This window comes from Mixophyes fleayi, chromosome 5 (genome assembly GCF_038048845.1).
Source record: "Mixophyes fleayi isolate aMixFle1 chromosome 5, aMixFle1.hap1, whole genome shotgun sequence".
In the NCBI taxonomy this organism is placed as follows: Eukaryota; Metazoa; Chordata; class Amphibia; order Anura; family Limnodynastidae; genus Mixophyes; species Mixophyes fleayi.
Genome location: NC_134406.1, coordinates 257,729,762 through 257,746,357, shown reverse-complemented (window position 1 = coordinate 257,746,357; position 16,596 = coordinate 257,729,762). Strand labels below are relative to the sequence as shown.

The following is a 16,596-nucleotide window of genomic DNA, read 5'->3' as shown; positions in this document are numbered from 1 at the left end:
GATTTATAATTGGGGTAGGACATGTCCTAGATCAACTTTAAATTTCAGTGTACAAATAAGCTAATAAGTATTTGTGTCCTACATGAAAAAACAGACAATATTTTCCTTATGTGCAAAATAATAAACACATTTGCACCCCTTGCATTGCAATATGCTTTTGTCCAGAAAACTTGAGTAAGAAAACGTACTCAATTTTTTTCTTAACTTTCCTTAATGAATCAGGCCCATAATCTTTACTTGTCATATTCTTCCCTACTGCCCTATTTTGTGTAGCAGAACTATATTTGCAATTGTCCAGTCACCTGGAATTATGTCTCTCAGCAGTGTTTGTTTAATGGCACTGTAAGCTCTACACTTAGTTCTTTCAATATTATTATACAATCTGGACCCACTAACTTCTCTACATTTAATTTCATTCTTTCTGAGTATTTTATTATTTATTATCTTCATTGTAAATTAAATACAGTATGTATAACATGAACATGAATCAATCAAGTAAAATATACTCTAACTTGTAAAGTATTCAGACCCTCGACCAATTCTCTCATTTTACTAAATAACAAATCTTATATAGAAATTTTGATTTCTGTAATATTTTTATTTCAAAGCACTGAAACTCAAAATTACTTTTATTTTTTAATGTGAGATTGTTTTATTTAACACAAATATCTTCAGAAACAAACTGAAAAATGCTGTATTGAATCACCACACTTTATAGAGCCACCTTTTCTAGCAATACCAGCTGTAGGTCTATTCAGGAGTGGTTTTGATGCATTCGTCCAGGCAGATTTGTTTCCGGGTTTTTCAGGTAGTCACATGATACAATGTACCCCAATTTTAAGTGGATTGAGATCAGGGGCAAAATGTATCAAGCTGTGATGTGCCTTTTTCAAAGATTTTCTCAGGCGAGTTTGAATCCACTGATGTATGAAAGTGCGGGTTGATAGTAAATCGCAAGTAAACTGATATAACCAAAGTTGACATGCTACAACTTGTCGTTCTGATGTTTTGCCATTCCAATATACAAGTTGCCAAATATATTAAGCTGCGATTTGGCAAATCGCCAGTAAATCGCTCAAAAAATCTGCTGAAAAAAAGAGGTGGTTAAGAGAGGCAAGAAAGAGACTCGAATTGCCTGTGTTTTGAGCTATATGGCCATCCTTAACATAAGGAGGCACAATACAAGTTTTAGTTATGAAGTTAATCATGATTTCTTGTTTAGAGGGGCAAAAATTATTATTATCTCACCGTGGCAAAATTATTATATTAATAAATGAGTGGCCCAAATTATATGTAAGGGTAAAAATTGGTATTTTATTCTATTATTATGGCACACTAGTTGATTACCAGTGGGGCAATAATAACTTTTTTCTGACATGGTAACACTTAATATTTCCTGATGGGGACACCATTTAATGTACATACTTGTGGCACTACAAGTGGCAGCATGCACATGGGCCCATTATATGTAGTATAATTATATTTTACAGGATAGGTGTTTTAAAATCGACACACATCGCAGGAGATTGGATTTTGGACTCTCATAATCGCAGTTTAATACATATGGTGCCTTTGGGCATAAAATCACCATCAATCTCTAGGGACAGTGGCGCACGCAGGGGGGGTTTCTGAGTCTCTAGAAACCCCCCCTGCGCTAACTAAGTGGCCACTGTCCTATACAGCAGCCGCGGCGCTGTCAAAGAAGCGGCCGCGTCGGTGCTGTATTGTATACAGCACCGCCGCAGACGCTTCTTAGACAGCGCCGCGGCTGCTGTATAGGACAGCGCTGGCGAAACGGAGCTGCTGCGCATGCGCAGCAGCTCTCTCTCGTTTTTTTTTTTGTTTTGTTTTTTTGGGGTCGGCGGGGGAAACCCCCCCCCCCGACAATCCTCCGTGCGCCGCTGAGGGATCTGCAACGATCTAAAATCGATGGAAAAATTGCACTTTGATACATTTGCCCCCAAGTAGGTTATTAGGACATTGTACGGCATTCACCTTTTTGATTTTGAGCCCCCACAACGTTGCTTGGGCTATGTGTTTTAAATCATTTTTGCATCCCTTCAGTATTACTAGTATTAATAGTAAATCGTATGTTGAATTAATGTATTTCAAATAACTGTTATGACTTTTTTAAGCTTGGGTAAATACGAAAGGACATCATCTGCAAACAGAGATAATTTAGATTCTGTATTATCAGTTTTATTATATCCCATTATTTTAGTTTATTTGTGGGTCTTGCAAGGAAAAATATTTAGGACTCATTTAGAATTAGACAGACTACTTTGCACAGGACGCGCATGTCCGCATCGTGCATGAGCGCAAAAAATTAGTTTGCATGCATCATATTGTTGACTAATGTCTCCTTACACCGGGAGAGGCAGAACGGGCCAGACAGCAATCGACAATTGTAGACAGAGTACAGTAAAGGTATGTTTATGTTATTGTGATGCTCTTTAATTATTTATTATGGGGTCATTTAGAGTTTGTTAAGATACATGCAACTCAAAATAATTATGTAAATGCATCCACATGAACATACGTTAAAAGCGCACCAAGATATGCTTTTAGCGTATCATGATGTACTCAAGATTCCATTCATCTTAACCAACTTGAACGGCCCCCAGCACAGGTTATGAACACTGGTGATTGGATTTTTTTTTTCCTTTCATTTATTTGTTTACATCTTTTTTGTTACATTGCAAAGGTCTTTAGCGGCATGGATCTTAGCGCCAGAGTCAGAGCACCCTTAACAGTTATACCTCTCCCATTCTTCAGACATAAGGAGAGACAAGTCAGAAATATGCAGAAAATCTTAATACAGTTGTACACTTAGGCATTTTTGGTGCTCATTTGTAGTACAAAAAATTGTATTTTACATAAAAAAGGGTCTTGCATCCAACTCAAAATGAGCCTTTATGTGTTAAGTCTCTAATAGACATAGACTTAATAGACTTTATATGCTTTTGGTCCTCCTCTGATACTGTATGTATGTGTGTGTGTGTGTGTGTGTATGTGTGTGTGTGTGTGTGTGTGTGTGTGTGTGTGTGTGTACTTCATATATGAAGTTATTTTAGGACTTATAACATATGCCACTTACTTAAAGAATGGAATTGGTTATCTGTTCTTCAATATCTGGAACAAACTTCTCTTACACTAAATAATGTATTTTTCGTTTAGTTCACTGTACTGCACTAAACCTATAAATTCCCCCATGTCAGAGATTCACGTAAATGAGTTCTCATTTGACTAAGGTCAGTCTTTTTAAATCTATAACCTTAATTTTGGCGCTGTAATATTTTACTTCTGTCTGTACATTTAATTATTTGAGTTATCAGCAATTGTATATTTTCTTGAATAAATGCTACCATATAGCGTTTAGCTCTTAGTTACCTGACCCCATTGTTAAACCAAAGAGTCGTAATTTACAGGCAATAGGCTTCAGTTCAGCCACAGAGTCTAGCCATGGCTAATTTGCAATTGTCTAGTGGAATTAATACATACTTTTAGTGCTGATGAATGAGAATTTACAGATTGCACTTATTATTCCATAATTTTATGTGTTTGACTCATATCTATACAACCACATCTATGGCTTGAACAAAGTTTGTAGGGTACTTTTCTTCAGGCTAGTTATCATTCTCTACAGAGTAACTGACAATACAATAAAATTGATTTTTGGGCTTCGTAGCAAAAAAAGGCTTCAATTAAAGGGACTAGTGATACTGCCTTTGTGCACTGGGTTCATTGTGCCCAATTTATGCCTATTGTAGAATCAGGCCAATCACTGTGCATTGTAAAACATACACCTGTTAAAACAGCAAGGAATGTAATGCCTGAGCATTTGAATGACTATATAGACCATCACAAGTATAGAAACAATTGGTTTTGGATAAATTGCAATACTGAATAAAAAGCTCTACAAATATCTATTAGACTCCAATAGATTATATCAAAATACCATGCAGATTCAGCACTCGCCTGTGATCTTTTGAACTACTGCTTGTTCTATGTCTAAAATATTTTCACTGAAGATATGGTTATACGGTGATGGCTATGTAACCGAACTAATCTTGCTTAAGACTTGGAATAATTAATAATTAATGTGGTTCAAATTACCATAGACTCATATTGCATGTTGTTTAACTCATATTAATAAGGATGGTGGGTTAATAGGATTCAAAATGTATTTACATATCACAACTAGACAAAGGATTTAATATGCAGAAGATAAACAATGATTGATAAAAAGTCCCAATAGAACTAGCAGCCATTCGAGTGCTGCTTGTATATTGCAACAAAAGTGTATCCATATACTAGACTACAATTAATTGTCCAGAAAAAAGTTGTGGCTGAAATAATTGCAGCATTGATGTCCATGGAGCCGTCCTCCGTGCAGATATGGGGTCCTGGGATGTTGTAGAGAGACGGTACCTTCCTCCGTTGCAGGTAAATCAGTCCTGGGATGGTGTAGGGAGAAGGTGCCAATTTCATGTTGAAGAGACTCGGCGTGTATTCCACTGTGGAAAACACATGGCATGGATATTTTCAGTCTGGAGTATGCTGTCAGTGCTCAACGCGTTTCATCACGTGACCGTGACTTCCTCAGGGGAGATCATGGGGTATATTTACTAAACTGCGGGTTTGCAAAAGTGGAGATGTTGCCTATAGCAACCGATCAGATTCTAGCTGTCATTTATTTAGTACATTCTACAAAATGACAGCTATAATCTGATTGGTTGCTATAGGCAACATCTCCACATTCTCAAACCCGCAGTTTAGTAAATATACCCCATGTGTGTTGTTGTCATCTCGCTGAATTGTATAAAATAGTCAGACTGTAAACCATAGGCTCCACCTCCTTATTCATATGCTGAATCAGGCCGCTGCAGAGCAATTATTGTCATTACTGAAAGGTGTGCACTGATTAAAACATTTTATTTATGATTTTTTCCATGTTGCTGCTCAGAGTCCGTTCTGTCTCCTTCATTATGCAATGTACATCAATGAACTGTCTAAGCGCAAGACCCATATGTGTTGGTGTTTCTTGGGGTGTCACAAATATTCTCATGAGGTATAATTGTCGTGAGGTATGCATCTATAAATGATAACAGTTCATCAGCTTACTAAGCATATATGGATGTTATTAGCTCATCAATTTAATCATCACCACTGTACTCTCCCATATGGGTACCTAGAGAAATGCATGTAGAGTCTAATATTATATACATGCCATATATATATATATATATATATATATATATATATATATATATATATATATATCATTGACAATATTTGTAGATAAGTTGCATATAGAGGGACACTAGCTCAGAGGAAGAAGAAAATATTAAAATTAGTTATAGATATAGTGAAATCACTGACTCAAAGGACAAAGTAATGTAATAATGCAGGGATAATCATTAGAGGATATGGGTGTGCTGTCTAACCCAAAACTGTTACAAACCCGTATGTATATACAATGATTCAAGGGATATTGGTACACTGTCTAATGCAATCTCTTATAATCCTATAGGCTCCAATACCTATCTTTGTTCTGTTACCACCGTGGACATGAAAGAAGTGTACTGTTCACATTAATTGTTAACAGGCGCAGGCTGTTAGGTATCAACCCGGGGGGGGGCGCACAGACGGCTGCATCACATGACACGCGATGCAGCCGCCTGTGCACTGATGCGGATTACCAGCGACCGCATCGAGTGACACGCGATGCGGCCGCCGGTAATATAAAAAAATGATTGCATCCACGGCGGGGGATGGGGGGAGGCGGCCGGCCCGAATAGCCGCTAGACTGAGCGGCCCGGGTGCCCGCTGCCCCCTTGCCCCCCGGTCCAGCCCACCCCTGATTGTTAAGAAGTAAATGGGTATAAATAGCTTACCACTATATAAAATATTGATGGTTCCTTCCTAAATTAATAAATTAAAGTTGTGTGTACCTAGAGCTGATATTGACAGGATAGTGTTACATTATAGATGGTGGGGTGGATCTAGTCATGTTCTTATAATCAATATAGGGATGGTGCAGATATGATGGTGGTTGGTCGGGCTGTGCAGATTAAAAGGGGGTCAAATGTCTACAGTAAGTGTCTTTCTGAACAAGGTATTACTCCAGCCCACCCTGTTTAGCTTCCAAGTGCGCATAGATTTGGGCACTGTCGGGGTGGTATGACAGTAGGCTAAACCCCTAAACCTGCTATCCTGGTTTTATGACCTCTACACACAGCTCCGAATATCAGAATAGATATTAAGTCCTCCTGGGGCTAGGGTCTTCAATTCATAGATCCACTTTAGCTCTTCTTTGTTTATCTTTTTGATGAAGTCCCCATCTCTCCAGTTCCTCTGCACTTTCCTTATGGCTAGGATTTTTAGTGATGAGCGATCATTGTTGTGTGTTGTTTAGAAATGGTGTGATACGCTGTACGATTCTAGTCCATTTTAATATTCCGTTTATGCTCTGCTAGTCGTGTGCTTAGTGTTCTTGTTGTACGCCCAACATACTGCTGTTGGCATGAACATTCAAGAAGATATGTCATCTTTAGAGTCACATGATAGGAAATCTATGCTCTTGTATTCTTGTCTTGTCTTGGTAGAACGGAAGACTAGATTTGGTTTGGTGCTCTTTTCTTTGCAGATGCTGCAGACAATGCACCTCCCACAGCGGAAAAAAAGCAGCAGTGGGATTGCTGGGATTGATATGGTTTTTAACTATTTTGTTCTTCTGGAGCTTTTCTGAAAACTACATCTGTTTTTTTAGGGAGCATGGTTGTTAAATCCTTTTCCTGTAATAAAATGTTCCAATGTTTTTTGAGAATGTTTTTTTGCCATGAATGCAGAATTGTTGTTAATGGTAATAAAGCAGCAGACAGTACTCACTATCTCAATTCATAGATGTTTTCCCCTAGAACAATTTAGGAAGAAGTGTCAGAGAGGCTGCAAGCTTCTTCTATAGAGCTATAGACTTGTGACATTTTTTGATCATTCTTTATTTTAATTTTTTGTTCCATGCACTGCTATTAGCCTAATTCTCCAATGGGCATAAACTGTGCAGTGAATCTTGGATGAACGTAGACTGATTTGCTAATTGATTCATGAATCACTGAAATTTGGACAATTGATATGCCCATCAATATTTATTAGCACAAATAACCTTTTCTGCTAGTGATTTCAATTCACTGACATTGGACGTATTACTTGTAGGTTGCAACCAGGCATATGCAGAGCATTGCATATGCCTGGCCAACTAAAGATTAATACTCAGTATATAGAAGAACTAGCCAGATACACTCTTTCAGAAAGTGTAGCTAACCATCAACTGTAAATTGTACAAGGGGTTGTATTTTGAAAATAGTTCAGTTTATGTTGCACCTTTATACAGAAAAAAATCAAAGGTGGTCCTTCACTGTAAGCAGGAAATGAATGAAATATCAAGTTGAAGTTGATAATATATGTAGCAGTAACACAATGTAATAAAATAATTGATAGAGAATGTGGGTCTCTGGGCTTTTTACTGGAATGTGCTTATATTTCATCTATGGAAGTAGAAGCCTATAACCTTAGTGATTGAGTATGTTCCCTATTCAGGAAATATGTTATATGCCAAATAAAAATGGCACAATGAGAGAACATTTCTGCACATCACTAAATCATTCTACTTGAAACTAAACTTTTCTGATATATGTACAAGATTTGAACTGCAATATTTGTGTTAATTTTAAACATCTAGCATTGCTGTTTAATTTAAACTTTAGAAGGTGACTGCTGGCTATGATCACTGATACTGAAAACTAAAGTCCAATTCTGATGCAGTTAATTTTCCAGTATTCTGAAAATGTTTGTCAGATGTACAGTAAAAGCAAGTAATCAGATATGTTAAAGGCTAATGCCACTAAAGAAATGGATTATATGTTTAAAACAAAAACCCAAAGGATTATTTATGTAAAGGAAAGAACTTTATGACATTAAAAGAGAGGGACCTCCCCAACTTGCAGTTGTCGCAATATATTAAGTTATTATTTTATTTTATTTTTTTATTTTTTTAAAAAGGCATAAATGCAATAAAGTTGTAAATATAAATTGACAAAAAAATTGAAGACTACAAATAAACACTAGTTAAAAGAAAGGTCTTTAAAAATATATGTTAAATATTTATACAATATATAAAGTATTAAGTGCAGTATAAATTGCATATTGACTGTTACTGCTATAAAAAAAAATAATAATCCATATTTCTACATAAGTATGTATTCATAATTGACTATAAGCACTATAAGAAATAAAATAAAAAAAATCAATGAATATGTCTACATACATATTTATTCACAATTGAATATAACCACTATAAGACAGAATAAATTAAAAATAAATCAATTAATATTTTTAAATAAGTATTTCTTTATTATTGTTAAATTCATCCACAATGGAATGGCTAAAAATTAATATTTAAACCAGATTGACAAGTTAGTATTGTTTAACACCAAATAACTATAGTGTTGCCTTCTATTGCATCTCAATTTATAAATAGATAGTATCAATATTAACCTAATTTCATTAGTGTCATTTTATAAACATAAAACAAGATCAATAGGTTTTATTATGATTATTTTGGTGTAGAGCATAAAAAAGGGCATGATAAACAGAGAATAATGCTCAACAATAAATAATAATTATAACATATGCATTCAAAGTAAATCAAGTATATATTTGGAAATGTTCTAATGTCTGGTGATTACTGGGATGTCTCCTGAAACTGATGTTAAAGATAAAAAAAAGAATACATTTGAAATAATTCAAACCAAGCAACTAATGTAATTACAGCCGTTGCACAGTGTTTGAAAAGTATTTACTAAAATTGAAGATGTGTTTCAATGCACAAGTAGCATATAGTATTCAAATGAATCCCATCTTCAGTCCTTTTGATTTTCCATGGTAATTAATTAAACATTCAGTTCCAGTTGGAATGTAAGCGGTAAATCAGTCCTCTGAACATTTAGGTAGTTACTTATGCTTTTGTAGTGAATAGAGATAGGTGAATTAGCATTCACCTACTTGTATTTACATGGGTGACATCACTGGTGGAACAGTGCTTCGCTGGCTCACAGTGCACATGCACCAATCAGAAAGGTCTTAGAGGATAGTGAGGCATTCAGAGGTGGGTGTGACCCGGCATTACTGGGCCTCCCTCACCTGTTGGCCCTGTAGCCGCCGTACACTATAGTACTGCTGCGTGATATTAGGGAGTAATGTAATTAACACAAAAAGTGGAACATAAGAAAATCCCCATGCAGAGTGTGCTAAGTAAAAAAAAAAAAAAAAAAAAATAAAGGATGAAAAAGAGTGACCCCCAAACCCTCAATTAGCCCCAGCTCTAGATAGCCTGGGCTGACTTCCACTGTAACAAGGACTCCTTCTTTGCCAGCCAGCCAATCAAAAGCATTTTCCCATGATAGCCACCTGTGATAAGCAGGTTGAGTTGATTTGCTGACTGGTGAAACCCTCTTTACTCCTGACTAGAGTCATTTCTCATTAGGTTGACTGTATGGTTGTGGGTGGGTGATTTTTATGGGATTTTTTTTTCTCAACTTTAAAATCATTTAGCATTTTGAGTGGGATAGGCCTTTGTAAATGCTTTCTCTCCAACCCTTTTAAATAATTTAAATCAGGTTTAAGCACTGCTTCAAAGGACAAAGCGCACTGTTAGAAGCACCATAACGCAACCCAATTAACTCAACCCAATCCCATCTCTCTACCTGTGCAAACTTCTGCTTCTCTACATATATAGCCAACTTGCTCTGCATACCTATGCACCCTGGCAGAAAGCTATGTGCTCTTGCACAAATGGAGGCCCCTGCAGTGCTGCATTTGCATTGCAGAGCTGATGTTTTGCTCTTTGCAAATGATCTCCATTAGGCAATAAATGATATACACATGCTATATTCTATGGGTTCCAAAAAGTACACCAAAGTGCCATCATTTGGTCAATACATAACAATACCATATACATAACATTGCAATTTTAATTTGCTTATGATACTAATCCTTTAAACAAAAGTTTGTTAAGCTGGTGTGCTATGCCAATTCGACATTGTCATGTAGTTAAGAATGGCATTTGTTCTAAATATACTCTTTTCTAATAAAAAAAGTGCACTAAGTTCTGTTGCTTCCAGGTACATCTGACTGGACTCCAAAATCAGTCTACTGTGACAAAGTGCATGAAGGTTCCATTTAAAGTAAAATATCATGTGTCTCAGTTGGAAGTTGAAGGTTTAAAAGCCAGAAACTCAACTCATAACAACTAATGCAATCTAAATGCAATGTCAGTGTACTTTTAGCGTATGAATAAATAGAAACATATTATAATTTCCCAAAACAAATCTTTAATACTGTGCTCTATGCTACTGTAAAATTGGAAAGATTAAGAACTTAAACTTACTATGGGCAACAAATATAATTAACGGTTTAATCTTCCATCTTGCTAAGGTATATCTGAACATTTTGTAAAATGCTTCTAGATATCATAAAATGTAAAAAAATATATAGCAATAGAAAGCAAACTATGACTCTATAGCTGTTGTGGGACTTGTAGTTCCACAACACCAAGGTGATTTCTGCTCTATAGCATGTTCATGCTAGCATTAGCAACACATACGGAAAGAGAAAAAGAATTATTGAGGATGAATTATTGATGTTTCAAAAATATTTTATTTAATGTATTTCAGATTTATTTCTGGGAAACAGTTGTAAAATTAGAAAAGTATATTGTTCACCACAATGAATACTAATTTGAGGATTCTTTTTTCCCAGCTCCATGTGGTGGTCACTTTTCTTCTCCCAGTGGAGTAATACTTTCTCCGGGATGGCCTGGATACTATAAGGACTCGCTGAATTGTGAATGGGTGATTGAAGCAGAACCTGGACGCTCCATTAAAATTACATTTGAAAGGTCAAAATTTCTCTCAGCTTTACATTTCCTGCCTCATTAGGACATAAAATGTACAATATATAATCCGTTATATTTGCACTGAACTTTAGGTTGACTAAAATCCCTAGATACCCAAACTTACAGAAACTTAAGTCAGCCATACCTGCCCCATCTTAACCTTAGGAAAGAGCAAGTTAATTAGCATTTTTGTTCAATTTACACCATAATGTATGTAAGTTGCTTACAGAGATATTATGCATAGAACGTCCCAAGACTGTCAAAATGCTTATATGTGCAGTGTCTATTTGAACATAGCAACCAATTGGATTATAGCTATCATTTTATCATTTATCTAGTGCATTCTAAAACATGTTTACTAGTATCTGATTGGTTGCTATGGGCAATGCCTCCAGTTTTCCTTTTAATAAGGTTTGATAACTCTACCCCACAACTGAGATCACTATGGGCCAAAATCATTAAGGAAAATAAAAGGAGTAAGTTTTCTCCTGGCCAAACCATGTTACAATGCAAGGGGTGCAAATTAGTTTATTATTTTGCACATAAGTTGAATACTGGCTGTTTTTTTCATCTAACACACAAATATGTGATGGCTTTAGTTTTACACTGAAATTTAAATTTAATCTATGACATGCCCTACCCCAACTATAAATCTGTCCCCACATTTAAAATTTACCCCCCCCCCTCCAGTGAAACATGTTTTTGCCATGATGCAAAGTTACTCCTTATTTTTGCTTTACGTTCCTTAATGAATAAGGCCCTATAGTTTTGCAATTGAGTGCTATCATTGTACCCTGTCCATTAGATACCTGGCACATATATTTTCCAGATGATCACTACCATTATAAAATCTCATCTATGGCAGATAAACATGTTCTTATTCCCTATATTATTAGGTGACCAGACATGTTTAATCCATACATACATATATTTTTTGAGAGCAACTTCTGTCATTAGGATCAAATCATATTACCCACATAACAGTGTTTTATTGCTCATTTTACGGTTTTATATTAAAAATCTTAGGGAAATAAATTGTCATATATGGTAAAACCTGTTCTAAAAAAATAAAAAATCTCATCCTCAGCATCTTATAACAAAAGATCCACCTCACTCTCAAGATATGGCTGTTTCAGAGTCTTATTGATATATAATGACCAAAACAACAGACTTTTAGAGAAGCAAATTATTCTGATGAGCAAAGAGCAAAGTTTGTCTTGGAAAATTTATATCAATAAAACGCCAAAATGTCAATATCTTAAGATCTCTTCTTCTGCAAAATAAATTGTCAAGTATTTAAGTTTTTATCCATTCCTGAGATTGGTTTTTTAGTGTGCATATCTACACTTTTTGATTGTATGTGCATTGCCTTTTTCAGCCCTGGTATAGTAAACAAGTTGAAATATTATGCATTTTGTATAATGCACATGTAAGTTTGGTTCCTTTTATTGAATTTTTACAGATTTCAGACTGAACTTAATTATGATGTGTTGGAAGTACACGATGGGCCAAATTTGTTATCGCCAATTCTGGGATCTTTTAACGGCACACAAGTTCCCCAGTTCCTATTCAGCAGCATAAACTACCTTTATCTACTCTTCACAACAGACAACAGCCGATCCAATAATGGTTTCAAAATTCATTATGAGAGTAAGTCGATTGTGTATTGGTACATTGAATAATATACTTAATTGATATATTCTGTCAAAATATAAGAGCAAAATCATATCATGTAGATGGAATATTGCAGATTCAGGACATGGATAGAACACTCATAATTCTTAAAATGCTGATTAATAAATTAAAATGTATTTTTTATCTGACATCTCAATTCCCCAACTAGTAAAACTGCAGATTTCCTGTCATGGCTCTGAGGGTGTTTTGCAGATCCCCTGCCTCTACTATAGAGGATGGTGGAGCCAGAACCCAATGATATTTTCAGGATAAGTTCACAGCTTACAAGCATCAATAATACACAGGAGAAATTAGTAGTGCTGCAACGTAGTGTATTGAATGTTGATACAACAGGAATGAAAGGAATTAGATATATATATTGACAGAGAAGAATACACGGCAATTCGTTGTAATACAGACACAAATCACATATGCTACTTCATAGTCGTAACCCTTGGCAACAGCATGAGATGATATACAATTCAACGCAATGATGATAGACAAGAACACTAGGATCCAATAGAGAACCACACAGCAGATGAATGTGAATCACTAGTACAGCTTACATTCCAAACAGATTAGTATATAAAACTTAGCTGATCCGAGAGTAGAGATGACTCAACATAGCAGGTGGTACTGGAAACACTTTGATTCTCATATAGTAAAGCAGTAAGCGTTAAACATCACCCTAGGACTTGGATAATCACTGACACGTGTAGTAGAATGTTGCCTGGAAGTAGCAGAGACGTGAGTAGTATCTGAACCATGCGTAGAACTACAGGTAGCAGGATTTGTTGTAACTGCAATGATAAGTTTGCTGTAGTATGAAGCAACTGAGCAGATGACTTGAGCCCAAGTACTAGCCACCGATATAACAGGTAGTTCACAATAACAGTCCAGTAAACAGGTAATAGCAGAGTAAGGATAACCCGTATCAGACGTGGAACTACAGGTGACAGGAAACTTGATAGTAACTCTAACAGCGAGATGCGGCAATATTAGCCAGCCAGACATAAAGGTGAACCAATAGATAAGGCACAGGTTTAGCAACAACTCATGATACTCATTCAGCGTGCAGATGAAATAGCGGAGAGGAGTTCCGGCTTGCAGGTGAGCAGCGGTGAGGAGTTGGCAACTTGCAAGTGAACAGTGGTGAGAAGTTTGCAGCTTGTAGGTGAACATCGGTAAGGAATATAGTCCAGCGAGCAGGTAACGGACACACGGAAGGAACAGGTACACAGCCAGATCCAAATGCAATCAGAGTAACACGAAGAACAGACAATGAGCCCATAACCATGGGAGGTTAATATAGTCCTCCAATGAGGTTCGGGAGGAGGTCCAGATCACAGTAGCCAGGAACACCTGTGAAAGTAATGTCTCTGAGGCAAAAGCAAGCAGAATCATGGTTCTTAAAGGGAAAGTCACAGCGCCGGCACCTAACTATGGGACCGGCGTGTGACATTTCCGTTTCTGAACCCCACGGTCCTCCCCTGCCAGTGGTCCATTGATTCCTGTAGGTGACAGCCACGGCTCTGTCCAATCAATGCCTGTGATAAATGCTAACACGGTGCTTGTTTAAATAAAACTCTTAATGGTTGTGAACCCAGTAACAGGAACAGTTATAGAGCCGACAGAGGTAAGCTCCAAAACTGAGAGGTCCCTTGGCATGGGACGCTTCCCCAGTTCTGATACATAGAAGGAGGGAGGATGGTTCCGATAAAAAAAACAATTTTACTAATTATCTTTGTGGAATTATCTTTTAAAAATGGAGCACCCACGAAAACTTAATATTGGACCTTAAACCCCCCACCATATAGTTCCTTTCAGGTGCCAGGTAAACCTGTTATTTGAACCAATCTGTACTTATCTGGCCTGATTTATTAAGGCACAAAAAAACTTATTGTGTGGTTTTTTTCTTGAATAAATCGGGGATACGCAATATTCAACTAGCAGCAGATCTGAAGAATCACCTCTCGTTAAATATGGCTGTAGGTATGCTGTGCATATACGGCACTTGCTAAGTGTAGACAGATACAATACACTGCAGTATACGTACCATGTGCAATATAAAGTCCTATAGTACACAAAGAAAACAAAGTCAATTATTGTCACCTGTTAAAGATATAGTCAATAGTGAAAAATCATAAAAAAAAGTTTTAAAAAAAAGAAAAAACATTTTTGTCATGAAATACATTTATAGTGATGCTATTAATGTCTACTGTACATAAAATGAATTTTTACAGTGGCTGTTGATTACACAAACATGTTCTAGTATGCATACTCGACTGTCATCACTATCACTTGGCACTTATACCAGACCTGTAGCTGGTGCAAGTGATACACCTGATTATCACATATCTTAGAGATGCCCAAAGCTTGAATCGCACGCTGCTATATGTGCCTGACCTTGGCTCGCCCTTATTGTACATTGACTATGTGGTATTGACACTAAAGGGTAGATAAACTCGGGCTTCTAAAAAGGAAAAATTGGGTGTGTGGCTCGAAGTAACTATTTAGATTCTAGCTATCATTTATTTAGTACATTCTAGAAAATGAATGCTAAAATCTGATTGGTTGATATGGGCAACATCTCCATTTTCCCTTTTTGAAGTTATAGCAAACCTATCTCTTAGACTAAATGGCCGTATGCGATGGGATACAGTTTGGTCAGACAATGACTGCACATACACAAGGTTAGATGTGATCTCACCAGATTTTCCTGCCATCCCTATCGACAGCTAAAAACTCTGACTCATATACTCGATATGTGGTTTTAGGCTTGACAATTACCCAAGTGTCAATTCTGTATCTCAACTGGACAAAGTCAATCAGTCTTTTACAAAACTGAATATTCCCAGAAAAGTGCAATTTGAATCCCATACAATTATGTGTTGTTATACATCTAGTTGTCTTACCTTCTGTAAACACTGTACAGAATACTTTGTTGGTTTTTTTTCTATTTCACGGTCATTATAATGTGACTGGATATTTAATTTGGACTCATCGCTGCCACTACCGTTTCCTTGTTTTACTTGTAGGTGTTACAGTTGATACACATTCATGCTTGGATCCAGGAATCCCATTACACGGCCATCGCTACGGCTATGATTTCTCCATTGGCTCTACCGTTTCATTTGGTTGTCAACCTGGCTATACACTTAGCCATGAAGAACCTTTGTTATGTGAGAAAAATCACTGGTGGAGTCACCCGCTACCAACATGTGATGGTGAGTAGTAATGAAAGATTGATTTCTATGGTGGTTAAAATATTAGAAACATATCACATTAACAATTAAGAATGGTGCAAATACTTTATTTAATTGAAATCAGATTTGAAATTTATACTTTATTGTGTTTTTATTTTTTTCCCACAAAAGTAAAAATTCCCCACGCCCAAAAAACACCAATAATGCAGACAAGGTACTCCAGAAAATATGGAGCACAAGTCGTACAATTTAGTATTTGATCAAAATGACATGCTATTACTCTTTCCTATGCACTATATACATGATTGAGACTACTGTAAAATAGAAACTATATTAAAGATCAGATTCAGTGGGTAAAGGATAAACATGAATATAGTAAGAACATAATGAATGCCAAAGAGAGCAGTGCAAGAATATCATCCATATTTATGTGTTTGTCATTTTTGTTTTTTGAAAGGTAGGGGAACAAGTTGCTTCCATGGTGGTGAAAACTTTTTTTTTCAGAAAGGTTCTCTCATCACTTGTTGGCGGCAAGTTCTTTACCAATTTCAGAACTTGAACTAATGTATCAACATATTTAGGGGTATGTTTACTAAAGTGCGGGTCTAAAAAAGTGCAGATGTTGCCTATAGCAACCAATCAGATTCTAGTTATCATTTATTTGGTACATTCTACAAAATGACAGCTAGAACGTGATTGGTTGCTATAGGCAACATCTGCACTTTTTCAAATTCGCACTTTAGTAAATATACCCCTTAGACT

General features: G+C 36.3%; 1 protein-coding gene across 1 annotated transcript in view; it reads left to right on the top strand.

Annotated features, from left to right (window-relative positions):
* CSMD3 (CUB and Sushi multiple domains 3) overlaps nt 1-16,596 on the top strand; it is an 853,424-nt gene that overhangs the window by 447,381 nt on the left and 389,447 nt on the right. The window contains exons 17-19 of the mRNA XM_075213978.1: nt 10,819-10,957; nt 12,417-12,604; nt 15,667-15,855. Coding sequence (XP_075070079.1) covers nt 10,819-10,957; nt 12,417-12,604; nt 15,667-15,855 — 516 coding nt within the window. The remainder of the gene's footprint in view (nt 1-10,818; nt 10,958-12,416; nt 12,605-15,666; nt 15,856-16,596) is intronic.